Here is a 25737-nt window from a genome sequence, read left to right on the forward strand (position 1 = left end):
TGCATAGTAGAGTTTCAAGCTGCACTTACGGAAGTAGCGCCAAACTGTATTTACTGACATTGGTTTTCTGAAGTGTTCCTGAGCCCATGTGGTGATATCCTTTACACATTGATGTCGGTTTTTGATGCAGTGCCGCCTGAGGGATCGAAGGTCACGGGCATCAATGTTGGTTTTCGGCCTTGCCGCTTACATGCAGCGTTTTCTCCAAATTCTATTATTAAATTATATTTAGCCTAAAATGCCCCCCCCCCCCCCCAAAAAAAGGATTTTTTAAAACCATTTTGAATGGCTCAAAAGTACCCAATTGGAACGCTCGATTAAGGACGTGGGTATACGTAATCAACAAAATTGGTGGGCCATAGCCTTGGAAAATTCCGGACATCAGTGACTAACCACTTTACCGGGAAATTATCCAGTTTATTATATAGCATTATGTAAGATAAATAACGAATCTTTTTTTTTTTCTTCATTTACTTTGCCAGCTCCGTGTATTGACTGGAAAAACAATTTTAAAAAGTGTCTGCCAGAAGAATGACTACATATTATTAGTGGGGCAAAACTGTACACTAGATGTTAACGAGTATAATTTTATGTTACTAGTAGTACGACTAGTAGCATGGTTTTGTTCTACTTCACGGTTTTACCTCATTAGTATCATTATAGTAGAGTACATTACACTATTTCTACTACTGCTCAGAAATGTTATTCAGTAGCGGGAAAACCTTCACTAGTAAGACAGCTACTGTACTAGTGTTCCCTTGTCATTCTACGAGGGCGCTGAATTGTCTTAGCAGTGAGAACAAAGAGCACACTAGTTCATGGTCAATTCAGCGCCCTAGTAGAATGGCAATGTTATTAGTGAGGCAAAACTGCACTAGTTGACATCTACATCATACTAGTGTTGTTTTACTAGTGCACCATATTTGTTCTCAGTCGTTTTATTAGTGTGCTGAATTTTCTTACTAGTGAGGACAAAGCGTACTAGCGCATGGACGATCCAGCACACTACTAGAATGACGAAGGCTCACTAGTAGAACAACGTTACGCGTGGGACAAAACTGTGCTATTTGACAGCTCGGTGCTATGGTTCTAGTACTACTAGTGAAGCACCCGATGTTAACTAGTATACTGTAATTGTATAATTTGTAGTACTAGTCGCTTGCGGTTGTCAACTAGTGCACAGTTTTGCCTGACTAGAAACATGTAATCATTCTACTAGTGCGCTTAATTGCCTTACTAGAAAGGACAGAGAGCGTACTAGTACATGGACAATTCAGCACACTAGAAGAACTAGGGTGCATAGAATGCTAGTAAAATGAGTATGTTAATAGTAAGGCAAAACCATACGCTAGATGACCTCTGCATCCTACTAGTACAAGTTCTACTAGTGTGTAGTAGTCATTCTACTAGTGGACAGAAATGTCATACAGTAGTGGAAAAAAACATCACTAGTAAGACAATCATTCTCGTAGGGCACCCAAGTCCTTCTACTAGTATGCTGAATTGTGTCACTAATGAGGACAGAGAGTGTACTAGTTACAGACAAGCGCACTCGTAGGATATTGAATAAATGCTCAAAGGGAATTTTTAGACGACGTAGTCAATAACTTCTGCTAACTTAATAATAAAATCGTAATTACAGAAAATGTTTGTAAGAAAAACACTTGAAGGGCCATAAATCAAATGTAAAACAAGTCAAACTTGCTCGGTTTATTTTCTCTCCCCCAAAAGTTCACAAGCAGACATCAGCTGAACATCATCAGAAAAAAAATCTGTCTGCCACCAGGCTTCATTTCAGTGTTTTCCTCAATCATAAACATCAAATAAATACAACAGATCATTTCTATCAATCAAGTAAGCAGATATTAAAACGAGACAGTACAAGAAAAAAACAAATATTTACAATGACTTCATTGCACAAATTGTCTTCCAGTATTGCATGTAAAAAAAAAGATGTGTGCCACCAAAAGTAAAAATCGCATTAATACCAAACGCACAGCTTATAATTTTTATATTTTCCTTAAAAAATTAATCGATTTCATGTGCGCTGAGCTCCATGGGACCCAAAACTCCTTTCATTTGTGAAAACAATGAAAAGGGCCCAATGGAAAAAAAACTACTGTAAAAACATATAGTGCAGCAACAACGCCCAAACATGTGCGCTAGAGTACCAACAACAAAATAATAATAAAAAATAAAAATAAAAAACGCAAAGACATTCAGCTTATTTCAGCATGGACTGAGGCGATTCCAAAATGTGTAAACACGTCATTCCTGAGGGTTAGCGTCCTGTTTGGAGCTTTCGTCCACGTTCTCCAGCGAGTCGCCCCGCTGTATGGCCAGTTCGGCAGGGTCCATCTTGGGCAGGGTGCACTGCTCGGGAAACAGCCAGGGCTTCTGCTCCGGAGAGTTCTGCTCCTTCCACTCAGGGTACTTCTGACCCGCCTGGTGAACGTACCGCAGCATCTGGATGGAGGAGGACAATGATTACCAACACTATTCACAAACTATCACATACAGTAATTTACATGTATATAAATACACACATGAATATCATCTATTATTACAGATTTTAAAAAATATATTACAAATTAAAAAAAAACAAAAATTCTGAATACAGACTTTAGCGCTTTCAGTGTAGTAGTACCATGTTGTGGCACAACATGCTGGGCAGTACTGAATTTAGTTTTTTCTGCTTTAAGTGAGACATTTTGAAGCCCGTCTAGTTTCTCAAAGTTTGTAGCGAATAGCGATGTAGTCTCATCTTGTTTGGTGCGTTTTTTGAATCTTGGCGCGAGCCAGTAGTAGATCCTTTGTGCACACGTGCGAGCAGCTATTTATGGCAAGTCCACTTGGACAAATTTGTCATCATATGGGTTTTTGTATCACCATGATTTCATTCATCACTGCAAACACACACGCTTTCCAACACGTTACATCAAATTAAAATAATAAAGTCTGGCGGGCCATATCAAGTTAAATTTCAAATGGGCCACTAGTTAAATAGGCCTCGTTTATGATACAGTGGATGCCGTTTGAGAAAACCACAATTAAATATATTGTAGTGTAGAGGAAGGTAACTCTGGAATTCCCAGCATGCCGAGTGGCTTTGTGTAAATAGTTGACTTATTGTTGATGTTGGAAGACAATTATTCCCTAGTAGTAGTAGTAGACATTATGTGTGTTCATCCACCCCGTTTATATTATTATTGTTCACTAACAGTTGGTTTATGTATTCAAGCATCGTGATTTTCCTCTTGTGATTAATGACCTGCCTCGTTGTCTCTCACTTGTGCAGTCTAGTGGGTAATGCATTAAGTACAGAATATCATCTCCAAAGGCACAGTGCCTCTAGGTCACCTGCACGGGACCTGCCATAGTTCACATAAAACTCAACCTGCCAAAGTGGCTAGTGGGAGAGGCGATGTTACTAGCCACTGCTGAAATCCACTGGCATTTGGCTTGTTGGCCAATGTTAACGTAAAGCCCTGTCAGTGTTACAGTAAACTTCGACTGGAAGCAGCTTGAGGCAAACTTGTGTTGCCACCAAGATGCCACAAGATGGCAGCAAATCAATGCTTTTATTTAAAAAAAATGTGAGTATTACTGTATGACATATTTGTATGTGTTGCTTCTCCATCTGAGGTAAACTGGCAATTGTTTGGAGGTTTAGAATTACCATGCTAATTTCGGTTAGCCCCTCTATGGCATTTCGCATTATATGTTAGCATTACACGAGCAGACGAAATTACATGGTTTGATTAAACATTTTTGGATTACCGGTAAATATACACTGTTTATTAATTTATTTTTGTTTTATGTGTCAGTTTGACGGTTAACTTCAACTGGGAGTGACAAATAAGCAGCTTGCAGCAAGCACGCTGTTGCTCTTATTTGGAGAACAATGCAAGCGAAAGAGTTGTTTTCCTTTCCTCAAAGTGATGTTACACAATAGTCTGCCATTTCTTGACGGTGAGAGCGTGAGAAGAAGCGCTGGGAAATACTTTTTAAAAAATTTGTTTTCATAAGTTTAAATGTGTTTCGAGGTGCTAAGAAATATTTTTTTTAAAAGTGTTTTAATAAGTTTAAATGTGTTTCCAGTGTATGGGAAGGGTTTCTTCAAAGTTTTTTTTTTTTTAATGATCTCTATGCTGTTGGTTAAGCTTGTTAAGGTTTAAGGAGTGTTTCTCAGCACGATCCTTGTCTCACTTGATGAAACGTTAAGCAGTGTCGCCGTAGCAACCTCGTAATTGCAGCAGACGTGAATAAGCATCTGACACTCTTCTATAACTACACGAATATATATATAAATTAATACATATATTAATATATATATTAATTTCCCTTTTTCAACACTACACACCCACATTGACACACATGCACTTGTACACACACACGCACACACACACACGTACACACACATGTCGACATGCACACACATTGACAGGCACACACGCAGATGCACACACACACACACACAGACACACAAATGATCACACCACACATTGACACACGCGTGGGCAAACATACACACATTCCTCAGCACACAAGAACACACACGTTGACATGCACGCACACACACAACATTGACACATGCACACACACACACACATCAACATGCACACAGTAATGATCACACACACAGACACACGTACACGTACACGCACACACACACACATGGTCCAACAAACTGGGGGAACGAGTTGTGCCGGCTGAGACGTCAACAGTTCTTTAGTTAGCAAGTGCACCAGAACGGGCCCTTCAAAGCAGTTTCTATGGTTACCATTGTCTTTTGAGACGCATTAAACCTTTTGGTTTGCCTTTTTAACCACACACACTAATTTGGGGAAAATAAATCTTTCACACACATACAGTAATTAGCAGTTTCTTTAAGATCAGGTGTGGCCAAAATTTGTGGGCCCAACCCTAACTCTTGATACATCAGAACCTTACACAGCAGGATTAAAGGGATACTAAACCCTTTTTTCTTTTTTCTTTTTTGTGCAAGAATAAGTTGCATGTGGCAGGACTTGTCAAAACACGGTATTTTGATTAATACTGTCTTCGTGGAATAAGAAATAAACATAATAATAGGTGAGATTAGTCAATTTCAAGGGGACGCCATCTTGGGCGATAGGACAAAATGACGTCAGAACCACAGTAGCGCTAGCCGCTAACACCGGTAAACTATTTGATAAATAAATGTTTTTTTTGTTTGTTTTTTTTCACCACGAAGCCTAGCTAATTTGTTTTGCCAGCCCCAGGACATTTTGTTAATCAGATTTTCACACTTCTAAAGATGTCGAATTTTTCGGGAACACCCTTTACTGTATTTATCTGCTTGCATACTAATACTGCTTTATTGCACTCTGCTTGTAACTTCGAAATGTGAGAGGTCAGGACCATCGTAAACCGAGGACCCTCTGTATTATGTGGCCCTCGGAGGAAAAAGCCTTGGGCAACCCATTAAGGAGCTCACTGTAGCTTGTGTCTTGACTTACCCGCGGCGCCAGGACCTCAGAAGCTTTGTTTACTAGCCACTTTGGAAGAGAACCTGGGAAGAAAAAGACACAAAACATTCAAAATAACCCTTACATACAGGTCATTTTCCATGCACACTTAATATGTTCAAGACCAAGAATATCTTCATAATAATTGTCAATATCAAACAATGAACTACAGATCTTTGCAAAATGTATTTAATAGCCTGTCTGACTAATCCTGACTCAATATTTTGGAGAAAAGGATAAGTGTAGTTATGTTTGGCACCAAACATTTTGGGATAAAAGCATCTACTATCCAACCATTTGATGTCCTATTTTACCAAAGACATAAAAAAAAATAACAATTATGAACATTGTCATGATGTTTTACTCTTTTACTGTTTCGAGATTCCCCCATGAGCCCATTGCAAACGTGATGGAAACACAGACAGTTCTCAGGACTGTTTCAAGCTCCCTCTTGAACACTGTTCCCACTGTCCCATATACAGGACATTACAGACATTTATGGAATGTCCAGTTTCACAGTTTCAACATTTTGGTAGATGGAAGAATGACTTATGACATATTTTTATTGCTGTCAAATTTGACCTGAACATCATGTTAGCATCGCAAAATAATAATAAATCAAAAAACAGTTCCAAGTTGAATCATTTGTGTTGGAAGTCCATCTGACCTTTGGGGTCGGCTTGTGAAAGATAGATGAAAATGCAGCTGCTGGGACCCGTGGGCTTGATGTAATAACCGGTGATGATGGAAACGGCTCTCACCATGTCACTGCGAGGGGGGAATTTCTGGACAAGGCAAAATACAGATGCATCTCAATGAGTTAGAATAGTGTCGTTAAAAGTTCAATTATTAGTGTAAAAAGTTTGAGAACCAGTGATGTAAGCTATAATCATCAAATTATGAACCAAATGAAATAATTCACTCTGTGTGTAATGATTCTGTTTATTATACCAGTTTCACTTTTTGAAAACCATATTGTAATGTTTTTTTTTTTTAAAAAAGGATCCACACATGGCGGACACGTGGAGGCATACCGGATGTTTGACCGAGAAGTTGATGATGATGTACTCGTCGTCCGTCACTCGCCACGAGCGCAGGGTCACCACATCTCGGTTCTTTATCGGCTTTGGACAATGCCCTGCGCAGGACAAAGACCCAGCGATATTAGAGCTTCTTGATGTGTTTTCCCTCGGTTGTCCTTCTGGAAATGCGCCTTGTTGTGACAACAAACACACTGGACAGCACTCAGGGGCCTCCTGCATCCTCTTAAAAGGGTCAACGCCAGGCTCATGACTTGAAATGGTCAGGGACGTCCTTACAAGGATTTCCAATGTAACGTAAATAATGAAGACAAGGCCCTGCGACTGGCCTTTCAAAGCCATATTAAAGAAAGTCTGGACAGTGACAGGAGAGGGTGCCATATCGTTACCCAGCATGACATAACGTAAATAAAATACTTTTTGGACAAAAGATAAATGTATTATGAATCTCTTTAAAGTAATGATGCAGGATTTTGTTTGATTCATATTTTTTTCAAGATAGGGTTTACCTCGCACAGGCGTAATCTTTTTTTGTTTTTTTTGGGGGGGAAACGATGCATTTGCACGGCTTGTCCGGGATGATTGGGACAGCCTACAGCAACACAACCAACCGTTTTGTCAAAAGTCGCCCAAATTCCACTTGACAAGGCTAAAAAAAAAAACTCTCCGAGGCTAATGCAAAGCCTGGAATAGAGACAACATGGCGCCCGTAAACCATGTGATATGGATTCAACCAATGTGGAGCAGTGCAGTGAGTCGAGTGTCCAGACAATCCTTTATACATCTTTGCCGCCTTTTTTCTCCTCAGTTAAATGTGATAGGCTCCAGTCTCCGGCCACACGAATGAAGACAATTGATGGTTTTTCTTTTTCTATATATGGCGTGTGATTGGCTGGTGACCAGTCCAGGAAAGACGCGCACGCTCACATGAGTAGTAGCCGAGGTCGGCGCAGGCGGAGACGCGGGCGATGTCGAAGCTGTCCACCATAGCGGCGTCCCACGTCTTCCGGTACTCGCTGTCGTGGACGACGTCGTACATGGTCACCGCGGAGACGTCTTTGATTGTTATTTTACACTGGAAAACGCAAAAACACGCGCACACAAGGTCATATTTGGTTGCACCAAGCGGCCGATGTAGACAATGTTGGCACTTAAATAATGTTTCAATTAAAACGTATTGCACAAAAAAGTTACATACAAATATACCCTAAATAAGTGCTCGAAAACAAACAGTTCTAAAAGATTAAGTGAAAATGTATAGAATTTTAAAGTTAAATACAACTGAAATGTAACGGATTAAAATACAATTTAAGCAACTTTCACACTATACAGCCAAATGTTTTCATTTAGATAATTCAAATTTACAGTTTAAGAAAACCCAACTTCACCATCTAAAGAAATTAGAATAGTACATTACTGTGGTTGTTTTTGTTGTTGTTTTTTTAATTAATAAGGTAGAAGTTTCCCTGCAATATAAAAATGATACTAAACAAGTACAATGGATGCCAGCTAGGCTGTGCAAGTGTACGTTTGGCAAATGTCACTCCTCAAGTGGGCACTGGCAGCTGAGTTATCAGCATGGGCTTTTAGCTCAGCGGTCAGCGCACTTGACTACCAACTGGTGATGTGGTTTCCAAACCCAGGTGGTGTGGCTGGCACAGCGCAGGATCACCACCGTTACACATGACTAAATTATGCAGTGCAAATAGCACTGTGGGATAATGTTATGTACAAGTAGCAGGGGAAAAAAAACCCATCTAAATTATTTTTAATTGGCATTCTGAAAAGTATTTTCCCATGTTTAATGAATCTCTATCATAATATAATAATAATATATTTTTTTAGTTTAACTATGAAAAAAAGAAAAGAAATGTTCTCTCCCGTTCTAATGCAGTGGTTCTATGCCACTGGTGTCAAACTGGTGGCCCGGGGGCCAGATCTGGTCCACCACATCATTTTATGTGGCTCGCGAAAGCAAATCAAAATTGCTAATTGTGTTCTGGTGTAATAACATTGAGTTATTTGCAAGCATTTTTTTTTTGTTACCAATCCCCCTTTGAAAAGAAATGTAATAGTTGTAAAACATGTTCTTATAGGCTTCTGATTTCAAAACTGGTTAGTCATCAATATGTTGTGTATACTGTATGTAATTACATGAGGTAATCTTTCGTTTATATGGGTTCACAGTCGTGGCGGCCCTCCTGGGGAAGTCAGAACTACGATGTGGCCCGCGACAAAGATGAGTTTCACACCCCGGTTGGTATGCACGCTCCAGTGGTACATGAAAGAATCACTGAATTAAATGTTCACGCTTTGCATAAGGTTACAGTGGTTGAAACTTATATTTGTGATCCGGTGCAGTAAATGCGTTCAGTGCAGTTCAATTGTATTTCACTTTGAAGTACAATACAGCTGTGTTTAATCTTTTAGAACAGTTTGTTTTCAAAAAATTTCTAGATCCAATTTAATTAACTTTCATGCGCTTTTTTAAAACTCACCTTGATCTTGTGCACTTTAGGCCCTCTGCGCTTGCTCTTGTCTGTGGGCACTTCCATCCACACCTGCATCCCTTGGCTGTTATATTTGCTCAGCCAATTCTCCGTGGATAAACACTGATTCTTGAAATCAGAAAACGCAGACTCGTCCGGTAGGATGCTGGCAAGAGACATGGTCCCAATCTCCCAGCAAGTACAAAAGAAGAAGACAAACACCCCAGAGAGAGAGAGCTAAAAGAAAAAAAAAAGTCGACAAGGTGGCTCTTCTAAAATTGTACGCGTCAAAGTCAAGCCAAGCTTTTTTGGGGTTGCTGTCTGAATATAAAGAGAAGGTGATCACAGATCGAGTCGAGCCGGATTCTTGTGACCGAATTCCTGAGCCATGCCTTTACACACACACGCACGCACGCACGCACGCACACACACAAACGCACAGGAACACACCTCCATCGGTGACGTCACTACGTACAGGTAAAAGTACGTGTCATATCATTCCTGGACATTTGGGTGAGCAAAACAAGCGCCGCTTTTCTAAGACCCTTTAAGTCCCTTTTCGTCGCGAATTGCAGTGAAGGTGCGCTCCCCTTTTTTACCTAACTGTACAGGAATGATATCACTATTATTAATTTGCATTTTGTGCGCTCATTATTCCTACTTCGTGATCAATAAAGAGTATTTCGTGCGCAGTTTATGCCTAATTCCTAACCACAAGTTTGTATTTCGTGGCCATAAATTAATATTTTGTTATGCCCGATATAAAACAAATTAATATTAGTAAGCTGTAAAAATCATTCGTGGACAGTTGGTATTTAAATCGAGCGCACCCTTGCACACACACACACACACACACACGGTGGGTCCTAGACGTCGCGTATGCCGCGAAGGTGCGCTCCATTTCCTACACAACTTTCAAGGACTGATATTAATATAATGAAAGTGTATTTTGTATATTACAAATACATCGTGTCCACAAATTAGTATTTTTTACGCATTTTATATCTATATTGTACGGGGGTGTAGGAGCTGGGCGATAAATTGGGTTGTGGCCACGAAGTAAGGTACTGTGTAATGTGGTTACAAAGTACAAATGAGTAAAACAGTATGCGTAATACCATTCCTGTACAGTTGAGTAAACAAATCGAGCGCACCTTTTAGAAACGGTCAGGTAAAAGACGTCGCAGTTTCTAGTAAAGGTGCACTCCATTTGCTTACCCGATGTGCAAAATTGTTCGCGCACAATAGTAAACCCATAAATAATGATTTCATGCACAAGTTACATATATATATATTTTTGCAGTCAATTCCCTTTATAATCTAAAACTGATAAAAAAAAAAAAAACAGGTTGTTGATGTGACTTTAAACTTGTCCCATGTTCCCCCCCCCCCTATTTCCTAGTAAAAGAGTAAAATTGGTACTTTTTACCTTTTTAAAATTTATTACATAAGTATCTGTACTTCTGCTTAAGTACCGCTGCCATCCCATATTGCCCTGTAGCCTCACGTTCACCTGGCCACACCTTAACGTCGTCACACGTCTTACATAATGCTTAAATACAATATACAATCGTTTCGGTCTATGATTACTCAACCCCCCCCCCCCAAAAAAAATATTGACCATTATCACAGCTCATTGTAATAAAGTTGTTCTAGCCCTAATTAATCACTATTTAATGTTAGTCATGCCTGTTTGACTGGCTGTGAACCCTTTCGAATGACCCGGATTTCTGCATGAACAGCAAAATATCGTCGAGTAATGAAAGGCGATGATAGCTGGGATAGGCTCCATCACTCCCGCGACCCTTGTGAGGATAAGCAGCTCAGAAAATGGATGGATGATAAGGTTTGTAATTTTCTAAAGATGCCACAAGATCCTAAGTCTAAGTAAAATCTAAATTAAAAAACAAATCCCCGTCATTTCTCAAAGCTAGCATTAAGAAACATTGCGCTCTACAGTATTAGTTGCTCGACACACAACCTGCAAACAGAAAATGCAAGTGCAAAACACGACTTGTTTTGCTGTGGTTTTTATTAGCGGTTGACAAACCAGCCTAATGGTGCATTAGCGCCACCAACTGATATTATCCTTCCACTGTTGACGAAACCAATGTGAATTGATGGCGGCCGAATGTTGTAAAGTTCACTACGGCGGCATCCGGCCATCGAGCAGCGGGGGGCTGAAGTATACTCTCAAAGAAAGTTTCCTCTCATATCTCAAGACCAAAAAAATAAATAAATTGACCAGGTAATTGCTCGTATCTAGAAAAACTTATAAAGTCAAGGCATTCGTACCTCAAGATGCCAATGCATTTGAAAATTGCGCTTATCTATGTCGTGACTTAGATGAGCTTTTATTATATTTTATGACCAATTTAGGTAGAAATCCAGGTCATTCCAAAAGGTTTCAACTGTATCTAAGTTTTCTGTACAAAACAATTATTTAAAAAAAAAAAAAAAAAAAAAAAAAAAACCTTTGGTGAAATAATCTTTATTGTATTCCATGTGATAGGCCAACACTTGTGTGCCATTAACTCTCCTTTTTACACATCAGATAGTAATAGTATTCACACAACATTGCTAAACACGAGTAGACAGCATAGTTCAAGTGGACAGACACAATTCCGAGCACAAAGCCGAGTATTAAGTGGCAAGTCATAGAAGAGCTCTAAATATATATTTAAAAAAAAAATGTCAATACGTACTTTTAAACCAACGACAGCCAACAAGGACCAGTGTGTTAAGCTATGGCTAAATAATTGGTTTGTGGTCCACTGTGTATGTATGTGTGTGTGTGTAACCTTTGCAGCCTTGACTGTAAACAGTGTTTCTAACAGTATGATAATGCCTTAGAGAGAAAGAGTGACTGAGTCCTCGCCAGACACGCAAATAAATAAAATAGCTTTTCGACATGCGCCTCAGCGTTTGCACTTTTGGTCAAGCAAATTTGTATGTGTATGTCCGAGTTCCTGAATAAATAATCACATATTAACAAGTCCTACACAAGCAATAATAGCAATACAGCGAAGGATTAACGACTAATGTGGCCTTTTTACAGCGAGGGTGTTAGTAAGCATTCTTTTTGGGAGGGGACACACGCTCTCGTCTACCAGCTCTAGAAAACGAAGTCACCAATCAGTCAGCCGGATTCCCTTGTCATATATTTTACAATATTTGTGGCTTGATTCAGTGCACAACGTTGGTGAACAAAACAAGCAAGGCATCGGTGTCGTCGTCCATAGAAATCCTGCATGGCGAGCATGCTCTGCAATACAGAGTGATCAAAACAACACGGTAAATGTTGTAAATGTAATCTAGTAAGTCACTGCGTCCTCACTTCCTTGTTAAGTATGGTGTGATTACCATTTAGATGCGTAAGGGTGTTACGAGGACAGCTTCGGGTTACGTGGAATGGCTTTCGGTGAAATCGCTTGGAATTGGGTCTCACGTGATACACACGTTCACAGTGGAGTATGGTGGGGAGGGCATCATGGTTTGGGACTGCTTTTCTTCCTCGGGGCTTGGACTAAAAACAATTCCCAAATTTATCAATACATTTTGCAGATCGTAAGACCACCAATCAGCTAATTCTCTGTTTGAGCATTTATTTCATTTCCTTGATATCCATCTTAAGGTCTATTTACTAGTATGTTCTTTGTCCTCACTAGTCAGACAATCCAGCGCACTTGTAGAATGACTGTCTTACTAGTAACGTTTTTCCCCAACTAGTGCCACTTTTGGCAATGTAGTACACAATTATACCATACTATTATACTACTATGCTGCACTACTAGGCCCAACTAGTAGGCATGTCACATACTAGTAACCTTCTTATGTTGGATATTGAGTAAATGCTGAAAAGACTATGGAAAGCAGTTTGTTCACGTATCTATTCGATATGTACTAGTGCACTCTTTGTCCTCACTAGTAAGACAACTTTGTAATACTAGGAGAATACACATTACTACTGAGGGAAAACCTTTCACGAGTTGACTACTAGTACGACTAGAGACAAAATTCTAGTTAACTGGTGCTTCACAGTGCAGCAGAGTAGTTTATTAGTGAGGTCTAACTGCATACTAATTAGTAAGGTCTAATTGCGTACTAGTAGGCCAAAAGTGGCGCTAATAGTGGAATTTTTTTTTACTGGTACAACACATAAATGGCTTTATGGAAAGCGACTTGAGCATTTCATTGATGTCCTTGATCAGAAAGGTTCTAGTGCGTGGCACATGGCTAATAGTTGGGCTTAGTGCAGCACAGTGCTTCCTTACTAAGTTTTAATCACATACTAGTAGGCCAAAAGTGGCCCTAGTAGTGGGGAAAAACAAATCAGTGAGACAGTCGTCGTACGAGGGCGCCGAATTGTCTTACTAGTTTGACGAGTGCACTGGCACATTAACCTTCAAAGCCTCTTATCAAGGATATGGAATAATGCTCAGATGGCTTTCTCTGGTGCAGTCTAATTACAAACCTATTGACACCTCCTGCTGTGTTATGTGTGTGTTATTATGCGACAAAGCCAAAAACTGTGTGAAGTATGTGTGACAATTAGTAAGATCCTGTTCTACTTCCTTAAATTGCAACATCGAATCGGAGCGATAAGCAGCCATCTCGGAACTTCAAATTCTCTATTGAAGATAAAAAAGATAAAACCAAATGTTGAGAAACAAACCTTGCGAAGTCATTTAAATAATCCAGAAAAAGCGGTTTTTTGTTGTTGTTTGTTTTGTTTTTTTTACACATGACAACAATGACAAAACGAGTCACAGCACGAAGACTCCGAGATTGTGCGATAACCCAATGAGCGGTTAGCCGAGTCAGTCTGCGCTTCTATATATCGTAATGCCATGCAACTGGATCTAACTGAAAATGCGAATCCGCAGACTCATCCCTTTGATGTCAACGTGAACTCTCTTGTTGGGATACAGTAATGCACATCCACGCGGTAACTCTGAGGTGTTTGTTCCCCGAGTTGCCACTGAGAGACAAGCTGTTGGTGGCGGGTGGGTGGGGCTTAGGGCGGTGGCTGAGACAGGCTCGATGGGGTGAGGGCGTGCTGAGGTGTCGTGTACTAGCACGAGCAGCTGCTCTCGGTGACAGTCATCTCTGGCTGCTTCTCCAGTTTGATGTCGATCACTGAGGGAAATTGTAGTTAAGCAACATGAGTGATGAGTTTGCAAATTAACTTAATTATTTCAATTTTTTATTTTTTTAAACAGATGAGACAGTCCTTAATACAGAAATATAATACAGTATAGCAAGGGTTCTCAAACTTTTTGTTTGAGAACCACTGTATTATTGGCACTGCCATTTTCTAAGGATACTGTCTTCTTTGCTCTTCTCCGCTGTACTGTCCATACCAGGCAACGCAGCGGCGACACGACGGAACAGCTACAAAACAAAGGACAAGAATTACCCAAGAATGTCGTGTCAAGATGCAGATATATTGTGGAAAAATACATAACCATACATCGCATTTCAGACTAAAAGTATACAAATTATAGTACATTTCTTAAAATTATTAAAATTAAAGTCCTGTTTGTAAGACAAAGGGTTCAACAATCAGTTTACAGAGTTCTATTCCTGTAAAAGATGGTTTTATTCTCGAAGAAACGGGACTACATTGTCCTAAAAATACAAATTTTGTTCTTAATTAGAGGAAAATAAAGCAAACAGCAGTGAATTTGTGTATATTACAGGCAGAGTTAGTGAAAAGGTGAGTAAAAGAGGAGGAGTAGGAAGCTGGACGGCAGAATCAGCATGGTTAGTAAGTAGCCAGAGAGACCAGAATCTCTACCTGTTTGACATTGTAGCCAGTCTTTGCGCTGGTTTCAATGAACATGACATTCAGTTCCTTAGCTCTCTGCTCGCCCTCCTCTGTGGTGATCTGTCTGCTCGGGCGGGCGGGTGGGTGGGTGGAGGCCACGCGGACCGAGACACACGGATAGAGAGAAACATTGCAAAGATGACAGGCCCGAAAGGAGAGAGCAGAGAGGGGAGAGAAGAACGCTTGCTGAGTGTCTTTGTTTGAAAGAGAAGAGGTTAGTTTGGTTATAACACAGAGAAAGAGAGGGAGAGGCTATGCTGGGTAGAAGGAAAATGACTCATCGCATTGATTAAGCAGTCAAATTGTCAGACAACGACTGCGCGGAGGAGTCACACTCCCTGAAATGAAGAACAATATGGCCGCTTTGCCAGCCGCCACCAACCTGTTTGACGTTATAGCCAGCCTTGGCGCTGGTCTCTATGTACATCACATTGAGCTCTCGAGCTTTCCTCTCTGCTGCCTCAACAGAGACTTGCCTGCCACGGTCCCAGGAATGGTGGTGGTGGGGGGTGTAGGGAGGTGGTGGGTGGGGAGAAGACAAGGTGGAAAATCCACAAACAAACAAACACATGCAAACACACACACAGAAATAAAATGAAATCAAAATGACAGAATGAAACTGAGGAAATAACCCAAATCAAGGCAAAGAAAAAGACAGTGAACCCCTCCTTGTTTATCGCAGTGGGGTTATCTTCCACACCCACCCGTGATGGGTGAAAGTCTGCACTCTAGAAAGACCATATAAAAAGTTTTACCCCTCGCATGCACTTTAAAAGGTCTTGTTCCATCACAATCATTTTTTTTTTTTTGACCCTTTTATACATAACTTAGGTCAAAAATGGCTGGATGGATGAATGGATATTCAAGTACCTGCCAACTTCGTGTTTGGTACCCACCCACTCAACTTAGCTGAATGACAACACGGCATTATCGGGTTTAAAGCGAGCGAGTCTCAGCTTCTGCCGAGCCATAAAAATACTGTCTATAAATTGCAACAATAGCGAATAATTAAAAGGAGCCAGCAGGTGTGACTTGTTGAGCTGGCTGTGGCCGCTTCACAGCACAACTTCGCCAGACGTAAGCGGGCCTTTGACCCCCGAGGTGGGAGATCACAAATTAAGCGACTGCACGTTCAGTGTGTACAAATAACCCAGAGATCAAATTCTTGAGAGGGACGCGAGTCTTAACGTTGCGTTGAAGGATGCAACGTTGCTATGACTGCTTGGCCGGCCTGAGCAGACACCATGATATGGGACCAATCAGAGCCAAGCTGTGTTCCATATTTAAATTGGGTAAAATGAGCGATCGAATCAGAGCAATGGCCATTTACACGCCCCATAATAATGAGAAATCAGACGGTCTCAAATGAGTTGAATAGCATGAAAAATGACATTACCAACCAAAATGATCATGCAAATTCGATAAAAGGACATCAAAGATGATAAAAATTAAATAGAAAAACAGTGATGGAAGGTGACCTGTAAACAACTTATATCGCACTTTTCAAAGCAGCACCTGCTCTCACTATAGCTGTCAAGAAATGAGAAACTATTGTGTATAATCATGTTGAGCACACTAAAAGACGACTCTCACCCGCACAGTTCTCTAAATACAAGACAAAACGTGCTTGCTTCAAGCTGTTTGTCACTACCAGTTGATTTATTTACTGTAAAACATAATACAATTAAATTATGTTAAAACACTAAAATGTTCAAACATAACCATATTTTACGAAACGAAAGTGTAAAAACGCAAAACGTTTTCTTAAAAAATATGTGACATAACTGGGGTCAAAAAATACAGTGATATATAGCGGGGGTTCACTGTAAAAAGCACTCAATCATATTTCTAAAGTGGCAAATTATAAAAGACAAACAAAGATGAATGAGGTACACTTTCAGGGAGAAAGGTGGGCAGGCAGAGGTTTTACAATACAATGTAACCTCTTTAGATGACTGTTTCAAGGTTGTATTTACATCAAAGTTTCACTCTGGGTGTGATTGCTTTTTCTTTTGCTTAGTGGGGCTTTTTATTTTTGCTAACTCTTACTCCATAAGATGGACCAGCCTCAATAAGGGTTGTTAAGAGTAGAAGAATTCTAGATGGAAGATTAAGTTTTACCATCTGTGGAACTTTAACAGCATGATAGATGAGTGGTCATTCCTTATATGACACAAAGTCTTAAAATCCGAAATAAATGGAAGTCGACCAGCATCCCAGAATAAGGTTTGCTCGACCAGATATTCCACTCTACCCCCCCACCCCCGTTGTGTACATTAATCATGACCAACACTGCGATGTTACGTGAATGCCATCCATACATCCCACACGACGACGGACCTTTTATCTGCGAGGTCTGTTTTGTTCCCAACGAGCATGATAATGACATCACTTCCTCTCTCCGTTCGAACGTCATCGATCCACTTTGAGGTTTGTTGGAAGGAGTTGAGATCTGTAAAGAAAATGATAGAAATCAGTGCACACACACAAGCACGGAGACCTCCATTTAACATTATAAAACTACCGGTACTTTTAAAAAGGTGTGCACAAGCAGGTATTAGTTTCACATATGTGCGATTGGCTTCTACTGTAATTGTGTTAGTAAGCAAAAGTATCAAGAGTTGGAAAATGGAAATGGCGAGGTTGGTTCTATAATTTCTGAGGATTTCCAAACAACAATACACGCAGTGAAGACAACATTAGACGCACAAGCACAATCTATACAGGAGCTGTCTGTGAAGTGTTCATTTAACAATACAGTATGTTTAGTCATGTGGCTGTTGTTTTCATTTGTGTAGAACTGCCCTAGTGCAGGTTGAGATGTGTTTCTAATATTTGAGTTACCTTATTTAGATGCACTACCACAAAAATGAGAATATTGTTAAACAGATCTGATGGCATAAATAAGCAGATAATCTCCAGGATTGTTGATGCCGATCTTGAACTGGATCTAACAAAAGCGGGGTACACAGATACCCCCAATCAGGCATATAAAAATAGCCCTATTGTCAGATGTTTCTGAAAGATTATATTCAGTGATTATCCTGTGGTGTGGTGTGACATGTGTTAAAAGTTAATTGAGTTGTCAGTTAAGTTGATCATCTCTCCCATATTTTTAACTGACTGTACATTAAAAAAATAAAAATAAAACTTCAAACTGTTAACATTTTGTGTAATGTTGCGCACTCGCAGCCAACCGCGAGGAGCAATCTGAGGCAGCCGCAGGCGAAAGGGGAGCAGCGATTCCCTTCCTCCAAGCCAATTCCGGCAGGCTTTCGACGAGCTTGTGGCGGAACAATAACCAATTAGGAAGCGACCTGAAGCTGGCGCTGTTGCCGGGCACAAATAGAGGAACAACTGGCTGTGTTGAGTGTTAGTATAAGGCCCACCACACATTGAGAAATGCACTTGAAAGAGACTGGACTCGACAGTTGGTGACGACCCAATGCACATCAGGCGACTGACCCTCGCACATGATACCAACTCGCTTTAAACAGAAAAATTGCAACCCTCTGTGTTCTAATCGGGAAAAGACTTTTTGAGGCTCCACATACAGCGGACGGAAAAAAGTATTTCGTCAGCCACCAATTGTGCAAGTTCTCCCACTTAAAAATATGAGAGAGGCCTGTAGTTTTCATCATAGGGACTGCTTGGCCGGCCCGAGCAGACGCCAATCAGAGCCAAACTGTGTGCAGTCGCTTAATTTGTGATCTCCCACAAAAAATCCAGAGATTTTGGGAGAACCGGAACATTAATCCCGGTTCCAATCGGTTCTCGATTCTCGATGCACAACCCTACCGTCAGCTACTCATGAAAACTAGTTGCTGAACTCTGTACACTGCACGACAGTTTAGTGGAGTTCGGCTGTATCGCTCGATGTGTGGCAGGCCTACATGTCCCCCAAGTCATTCACAATAACAAAAAAAAAGACAGGAGCAGTTTGCAACCGCAATGGAGTTGCCACATAAGTTAACAGTTAGCCTAGCCTCATCTATTTAATCTTTTACTACTATTCTTTCTTTTTTGTATTTTACAGTGGGCTGGATGCCCTGTTGGCATCATGCTGCCTCCACAGGTCAGTCTTCGTACTGTGTCAATATGGTTACGGGTATGAGAAGTGTGCTGTGTTGGTCATCTGGAATAAACCACACACTATAATAGCAGTAAGAACCCAAACAATGATTTCTTTCATCCTCATGTGTTGGGGTCTTCCCCATTAAAAACAAAATCATTTAAGATGTTAAAAATGGTTATGTGTGTACCCTGCTTTCTATTGCGCAGGTGTACCTAATGTAACTGAAATGTCTCTGGCACCTAAAAGGAAAGTTAGCGAACAGCCCTGACTCACTGGTGATGTCATACACAACCACAGCAATGGTAGAGTCACGGATGTAGCTGGGAATTAGGCTACGAAAGCGCTCCTGTCCGGCAGTGTCCCAAAGCTGGAGTCGGACCTGCGGGGTTGGAACGGTTGGGGAGAGAGTGGAGATAAAGAAGGGGGGAAGCAGAATAAGAAAGGGGAGCGAGGAATAGAACACTAACTGCAAGCCAAGATTTTTTTAAATGAAGGAATGGGGGGAAATAATTGAAATGATGAAGTGGAGGTGAGCAGCTTAACGCCAAGAAAAGAAAAAAAAAAAAGAGGCCCTGCTGAATCATTCTTTAGTCATACCCCATTCAGAGGATCTCTGGCGACAAGGAGACATCGGAAGAAATGTTAATTGATTCATTCCATCAGCCTCTTATATATAATACAGCCTCTAATAAACAGCATCTAAGGAGTGTGGACACCCCCCTGGTCACAGCTGGTGAAATGATTTGCAGACATGGTGCAGACCTCACTGTGGTGTCCAGTGGGGTTTCCACACCATGAAGTGCTGCTGCAATGTATGGCCTTGCACATGGTACTGTACAAGTAAAGAAAAGGAGGTTAGGCAAGGCCGTGATACCTACTGGCTATGTCATAAACCACAACTGCGGCGGCTGAGTCTCGGATGTAACTCGGGATGAGGCTGCGGAAACGCTCCTGTCCTGCCGTGTCCCAGAGCTGCAGCCGAATCTTTGGCCGCCCATGACGCATATGCGCACGAGTGGAGAACAGGTGGGATTTCGTGACCCAGACAGAGGATGGAAGGAGAACAAAAAAAAATAACAAAAAAAAAAGGGAACTGAAAATATGATCACGTCTGACAAAATGAATGATGACACTTTAGGATAGGGTCAAAAATGTGAAAGGTTGATGTAGAAATTGTGGGTGCTACATAATAGGCCAAAGCATGCTTTAAGCATTCTAACAAAGTTTAATAATTCTATTGGAAATGACAAAAATAGGGGATAAAGTGGCTTACCGTGCGATCTTCTAGGTACATGGTTTTTGACAAAAAGTCAATGCCAATTGTTGCCTGCGAAACAATCACTGCATCAAATACTGACATCACAGCAACAGGAATGTATGATGTCAGAAGCATAAAGGAGGGCATTCTTCAAACATTTCTATGTAAGTATGAAAGGCATTTTTAAAACTGGGGTATGGATGGATAAAATAATCAGTCGCTTTTGATTTTTTTGATTTTCAACTGCGAATTGAAAAGGGGAAAGAACGAATAACACACTGATTCCTCACTGTAACAGATCCAATCAGCAGTCCTTTGCTTCTGCAGCTCAGCTCTATGGAGACCTATTTTCAACTGCCTATAAAAGCTTTTGGTGTGTCGCTGACCTGTATATACAGCATATCCATTCATTTTCCGAATCGCTTGTCCTCAGGAGGGTTGCGGGGCTGCTGGAGCCTATCCCAGCTGACTCTGGGCGAGAGGCGGGGTACACCTTGAACTGGTCGCCAGCCAATCACAGTGCAAATATAAACATACATTTGCACTCACAATCACACCTATGGGCAATTTAGAGTCTTCAATTAACCTACCATGCATGTTTTGGGGATGTGGGAGGAAACCGGAGTACCCAGTGAAAACCCACGCAGCCACGGGGAGAACATACAAACGTCACACAGGTAAGACCGGATTTGAACCCGGGTTCTCAGATTTGTGAGGCAGATGTGCTAACCAGTCAGATGCTGTGCCGCCTAAACGGCATGTCTACCCAGCAAATGTACCTCTTCTGAGGTACCATCAGAAAATCAGAACAGAGGACGGATGAAGCTTGACGACGTGTCGTGCTGAGTGATTATGGGAAAAATAATAATCACAATTATTTAGATTTATATTGAAATGACGAATTAATACACAATTATTCACTGATTTTAAAACTAGTATTTATTCAACTATCAAAACTCAACTTTGAATACAACTTAAATTAGTAACAAGTAAAATCATATATTAAAATAACAGAAAAACAAACAAAAGTCATGGCTAAAATCATTGGTGCATATATATATATATATATATATATAATAATTTTCGTAATCGTAATTACCCTAAACAGAAAAAATACCTATGTGTCTTTTTATACAGTCATGCCTTGGGGTGACAATGTGGGGAGCCAAGACTATCTGCTGTTTTTGCCGTGTGTGCCTTGGCCTCTTAGGGGCAGTGTGGTCCTACACATACATGGAGCTACACACACATTTCGCTGAAACAAACAGTAGAAGAAGAAAGTCACACTATAACTTTATAAATTTAACTCGTTTTGCACAGATTAAGAATAAGATATGCCTGTGAGTATTGTTATATTATCTGTCTGTATGTGTTATTACAGCGTTTGTGTGTGAATATTTGTTATTTGAAGGTGACTCCCTCCCTTGAACAAATACTAATTTTCATGCTAATTTAATTTTAGCAACCTAGCCCGTCAATAGGGTTTTCTATTGGGTGTTAGCATAAGTTGGCAATCGTAAAACCAAGTGACTGGTTTTTACAGATAAAATGTGTGCAGTTCTTTCTGTTGTGTGTTTAGTCTTACAGAAAACTCTAATTGGCGTGCCATTTAACCACGCTCAGGGATAGCAGAATAACATACATCACACGCTTGCGGCAAGCAACGTAGGGTGCGTTGAGGTTGATTCTACAATAATGAACTTGAAAACACAGCACGCGCCGTGGCACGTTACTCGTTTTTCTTCGAATATAATGCTTTTATGACCATGAGAAGCCTATATCGAAATCACGATTAAATTTTGATTCAATATCACCCAGCTCAAATTTGTGTCATGCATTTTCTTTAGCCTTTTCTGCAAAAAATACTCCAAAAGCACAGCCAACCTCAAGACGGGGTGTTAAGACAAGAACAACATGAGATTAGAAGACGAGGCAAAGAAAGTTAAGAGACTCCAGCGTCTCCATACTAATACCAAGTCCAGGTTTTATGGTTTTAAAATTAACAGCGGTTAACTACATTTTAAACTTATGTGAGACAATGTGTGTTCAGAGTACAGTGAACCCCACTATATCGCACTTCATCTGGAACTGATTTTTTACTCTATTCATTATTTCCAATGGGGAAAATATGTTTCAAAATCATACTCTTTCATTGCACCCTTCCACTGTTTGTTTTTACCTGGTAGGTGTTGTCAAAGCTGTCATACATAAACCTGGTGATGAGCGAGGTCTTTCCCACTGTAACAAAAACATAAGCGTTCAAGCATCTTGACTGCAGTTACATTGGGTATGTTCCGAAATTCACTTCAAGCGCTCTTTACACTCCGGAACGTTTGGAAACTCAGCGTTGTTGGCGTGTGACATTTGGTTATTCGGAGCGCCACACTCTGGGAGTGCCAGAGCGCACGCCTGCCGCTCTGACTGAGGAGACAAAGTGGCCGGAGTGTCAGACAGAATGAGACGTTTACGCGCAGACCTGACCCATTCAATATAGGACGCAGTGACGTATCCCTGCCAATGGCCAACATGCTCGTTTGGAAATTCATACAAAATGGAGCGTGTTCTGCCTCTCTGAAAACTGCACTCAGAGCACAGTGAGAGCGTCAGATTGAATTTCTGAACGTACCCTTAGTAACAAACACAAAATATTATGTCATGCATAGACAGGAAATCAGCATCACACCTGTGAGTTACAGCACATAATCACAGGCGTCAAACTAATGACCCGAGGGTCAAATCCACCACTCAATGTCATGTCATGCGCCACGCAAAAGCTTGCCCCAATTTTTCCTTGGCTTCTGGTCAAAACTAGTGATTAAATTGATAATAATCAAATGCGATTATGGACTATTATTAGGCAAGAGCGCTCTAGCCTCATGCTTACTTTGCGTCATGACCAAGCGACACATCAAACTTAACTATTCGGTATGGCTTCCCACCAAAGTAATAACGTATGCAATTATTAGTTTTTTAATACCACAATCATTGACACTGATCAAACTGTTACTAACTTGTACTTCTCTGCATTTTTCTTTTCCTGATAAGAAGATAAAGTGCTGATGTTGCAATTTCCTTAAAATTAAAGATTTAGGGTAATTAATGTTCTGTTTAAATGTCGTAAAATCTGTTTACACAACAGCAGTGGCGTGCAAAGGTGTGCCTAGGGAGGGTGTGGGCACAAGGCTTTGTTGTTGCCCAGTCATTGACCAGGGGGCCTGCAGTGAGCACCTCCCCCCTAAGATTGGTGGAGGGGGACATTACTGTAAGGAGGTCATCAGACCTACACCAGTAGTAGTAGTAGTACTACAGCTTAAATTCAGTAGTTTACTAGTTAGGTCTTAAGAGTGAGGGCAAAGAGCATACGAGTAACATGGACCTTAAACTGAATATCAAGGATATCGAATGCATGCTCAAGCGGCTTTTCCTACAACACTAACGTGATCCACTGATGTGAACTGGCTAGCCCACACGCTGAGCTGGCAATATGGGTGGAGCCACTAAACTGTACGAAAAGACATGTCGCCAAAATCGTTCGTACATCGATAGTTTTGTGTTTCAAGCCTGGCTCATGAACAATAAATGTATAATTATCTAAGAATGTTTTATCTTTTATCGACTATACCGCACAGCGGCATTAAATGGTAAGAGGAAGGCCGGCCGGCTGGACTCAACCTCCACTGGCCGACGTGGCTAGACAAGGTCCAACAGTATAAGAAGCTAACAGCTCATTTTCTTGCCACAATATGATATAATTTAACACTATCCCGTTTTAATATCACATTGTCAATTCAGCAGCCTGACTGTCAATAAACGCGAATTCCAACTAATGATGTACCGCTCGCTCGTTTAGCACAAAGTGTACGGCGACTAGCTACTGTTGACTTAACCACTCACTTTCATTGATGTCAAGGTGGAAATGAAACACACACACACCACGTCGTGACGGACGCTTTGTTTCCTCTACGCTAATTTTGAGATAAGTTAACATCTTTCATTTGTACAACCGCAAGGTAATGTCATTTTTACTCGTGTTTGGCTCAAAGCGCAGAGTTGCAAGGCGACTCGTTAGCTTTGAGAAGTGTCCGCGCGATGACATCATCACAATTCGAGAGCGACTAAAATAGAATATCACAGTGGTTATTTTCTTGGAACCAATAAAAACAAAACATTGAATTGTTGCTGTGTATTACTACTGCTCATTTTTCTCTCGTTTAAGACTTCAGCTAACCCGCTAACTAGCTGCAAGCTAACTCGACGAGCTAGCTAGCCGGCTGCTAACATGATTCTCTTCCACATCCGGTTACCGAGCTCCAACTCCCCAAACGCCGTCCAAACTCACCGCTTTGCTCGCCCAGGAAGACTAGTTTAAACTTCCGTAGTGGGTTGCCGAACTCCCCTCCGCCGGTTGTGGTCGACATTTTGGTCCAAACAAAATACGAAGGAGCTAACTAGCCGGATTTGGGTAGTGATGTGACGTCTAGACTGGAGAGAGGAGAGCAGTCACAGCAGTGGATCGTCATCCAGAAATCCACTCGCTACAGCTTCTGCTTTTTAGTCCTTAGCATGAACAGAAGTGAAACAGCGCAACCACGAGGCTTTGGATAAGAATAAGCAGCACTTTCCTCTAAGTTGTAGTTGGCAAAATATAGTAGGCATGTTACTAACATTTTCAAAATACCTTCATATCAAAATAGACACGGATAGAGGAGTGATACACGAATAAAAGGAGCCCTGGTTTGTAAGAATCAGATAAGGATTAAGGGTTTTATGACACGTTTTATGTCGCAAATCATTTCAAATTTTCTTGCCCGGAAATCTTTGGGAAATTTGTGACTGAAAACCTTACTCTTCGTAGAACAATGGCCATAAGTTAGTTGAAAATGAAATGTTTAAACAGGCTATTTTCAGATTTTTCAATGGCGTCCACTTGAGCCATCTCATTTTCCGGGTCAAACTGAGAACAAGCACATTGTCAGAACTTCAAACTTTTAAGAAAACAAGAATAATAATAGCGAATCACGTCCATGTTGTTTTGTGTTCCTATTGTGTCCGAATCCTATGAACGTGATTTTCCACGCTGAACTCAAGGAACAGTTTCATCTTTTTCTGAACCACAGAAAATATCATCTGAATGGAAAATTTCAAAAACAAAGTGGTAAAGTGATTTCCCCAACAACGTAATTGGAAAAGAACCAGGATTACCTTGCGCAAAACAATAAGAAAACGTGATTTTGATGGACCTCTGCTAAATCCATGTGCCAGAAATCTGGCACAGGGAAATGGAAAGAAAATGGCGGCCGTTTTTCTGGATTTAGTAACATGCATACAAATGCACAAGTTTGATGAACTCATAAATGCAACACTGTCCCAGTAGGCCTACTTTTGATGGCACTATATAAATCATTATGATGATATCATTAGCACTATGGCATCAAGTGTTTTACCATTTTTAATGTTGACTGAGTGTTTTCTCATTTGGAGACTGAGAGCCAGGCCTTCTCGTCCATCATCAGTGTGTGACCTCAAAAATGTCTT

The 25737-nt window shown here is 40.7% G+C and overlaps 2 protein-coding genes across 7 annotated transcripts; both read right to left on the reverse strand.

The window, feature by feature from the left end:
• Nucleotides 1-1679: 1679 nt before the first annotated feature.
• On the reverse strand, nucleotides 1680-12538 carry stard14 (START domain containing 14). Its single transcript, XM_061787065.1, has 7 exons — nucleotides 12403-12538; nucleotides 9049-9276; nucleotides 7478-7625; nucleotides 6545-6648; nucleotides 6178-6295; nucleotides 5502-5554; nucleotides 1680-2466 (listed from the first exon to the last, which is right to left on the reverse strand). The coding sequence occupies exons 1-7, from the start codon at nucleotides 12403-12405 to the stop codon at nucleotides 2269-2271; spliced, it is 852 nt and encodes a 283-aa protein (XP_061643049.1). The 5' UTR covers nucleotides 12406-12538; the 3' UTR covers nucleotides 1680-2268.
• rab41 (RAB41, member RAS oncogene family) lies at nucleotides 11515-24789 on the reverse strand. Of its 6 annotated transcripts, none has more exons than XR_009790403.1 (9): nucleotides 24542-24771; nucleotides 22382-22440; nucleotides 20218-20271; nucleotides 19823-19928; nucleotides 17210-17321; nucleotides 15252-15345; nucleotides 14367-14433; nucleotides 12403-14178; nucleotides 11515-12304 (listed from the first exon to the last, which is right to left on the reverse strand). XR_009790403.1 is itself a non-coding variant. In XM_061787068.1 (8 exons), the coding sequence occupies exons 1-8, from the start codon at nucleotides 24618-24620 to the stop codon at nucleotides 14114-14116; spliced, it is 636 nt and encodes a 211-aa protein (XP_061643052.1). In that variant the 5' UTR covers nucleotides 24621-24782; the 3' UTR covers nucleotides 11515-14113. The 6 variants fall into 6 exon arrangements, 4 of the variants coding, with proteins under 4 accessions (XP_061643052.1, XP_061643053.1, XP_061643051.1 ...); XR_009790404.1 differs by lacking the exon at nucleotides 11515-12304 and adding an exon at nucleotides 14840-14933 and having other exon boundaries at nucleotides 14108-14178; nucleotides 24542-24789; XM_061787068.1 differs by lacking the exons at nucleotides 15252-15345; nucleotides 19823-19928 and adding exons at nucleotides 14840-14933; nucleotides 19218-19323 and having other exon boundaries at nucleotides 11515-14178; nucleotides 24542-24782.
• Between the last annotated feature and the right edge of the window lie 948 nt (nucleotides 24790-25737).

This window comes from Phyllopteryx taeniolatus, chromosome 10 (assembly GCF_024500385.1).
Source record: "Phyllopteryx taeniolatus isolate TA_2022b chromosome 10, UOR_Ptae_1.2, whole genome shotgun sequence".
NCBI classification, from domain to species: domain Eukaryota; kingdom Metazoa; phylum Chordata; class Actinopteri; order Syngnathiformes; family Syngnathidae; genus Phyllopteryx; species Phyllopteryx taeniolatus.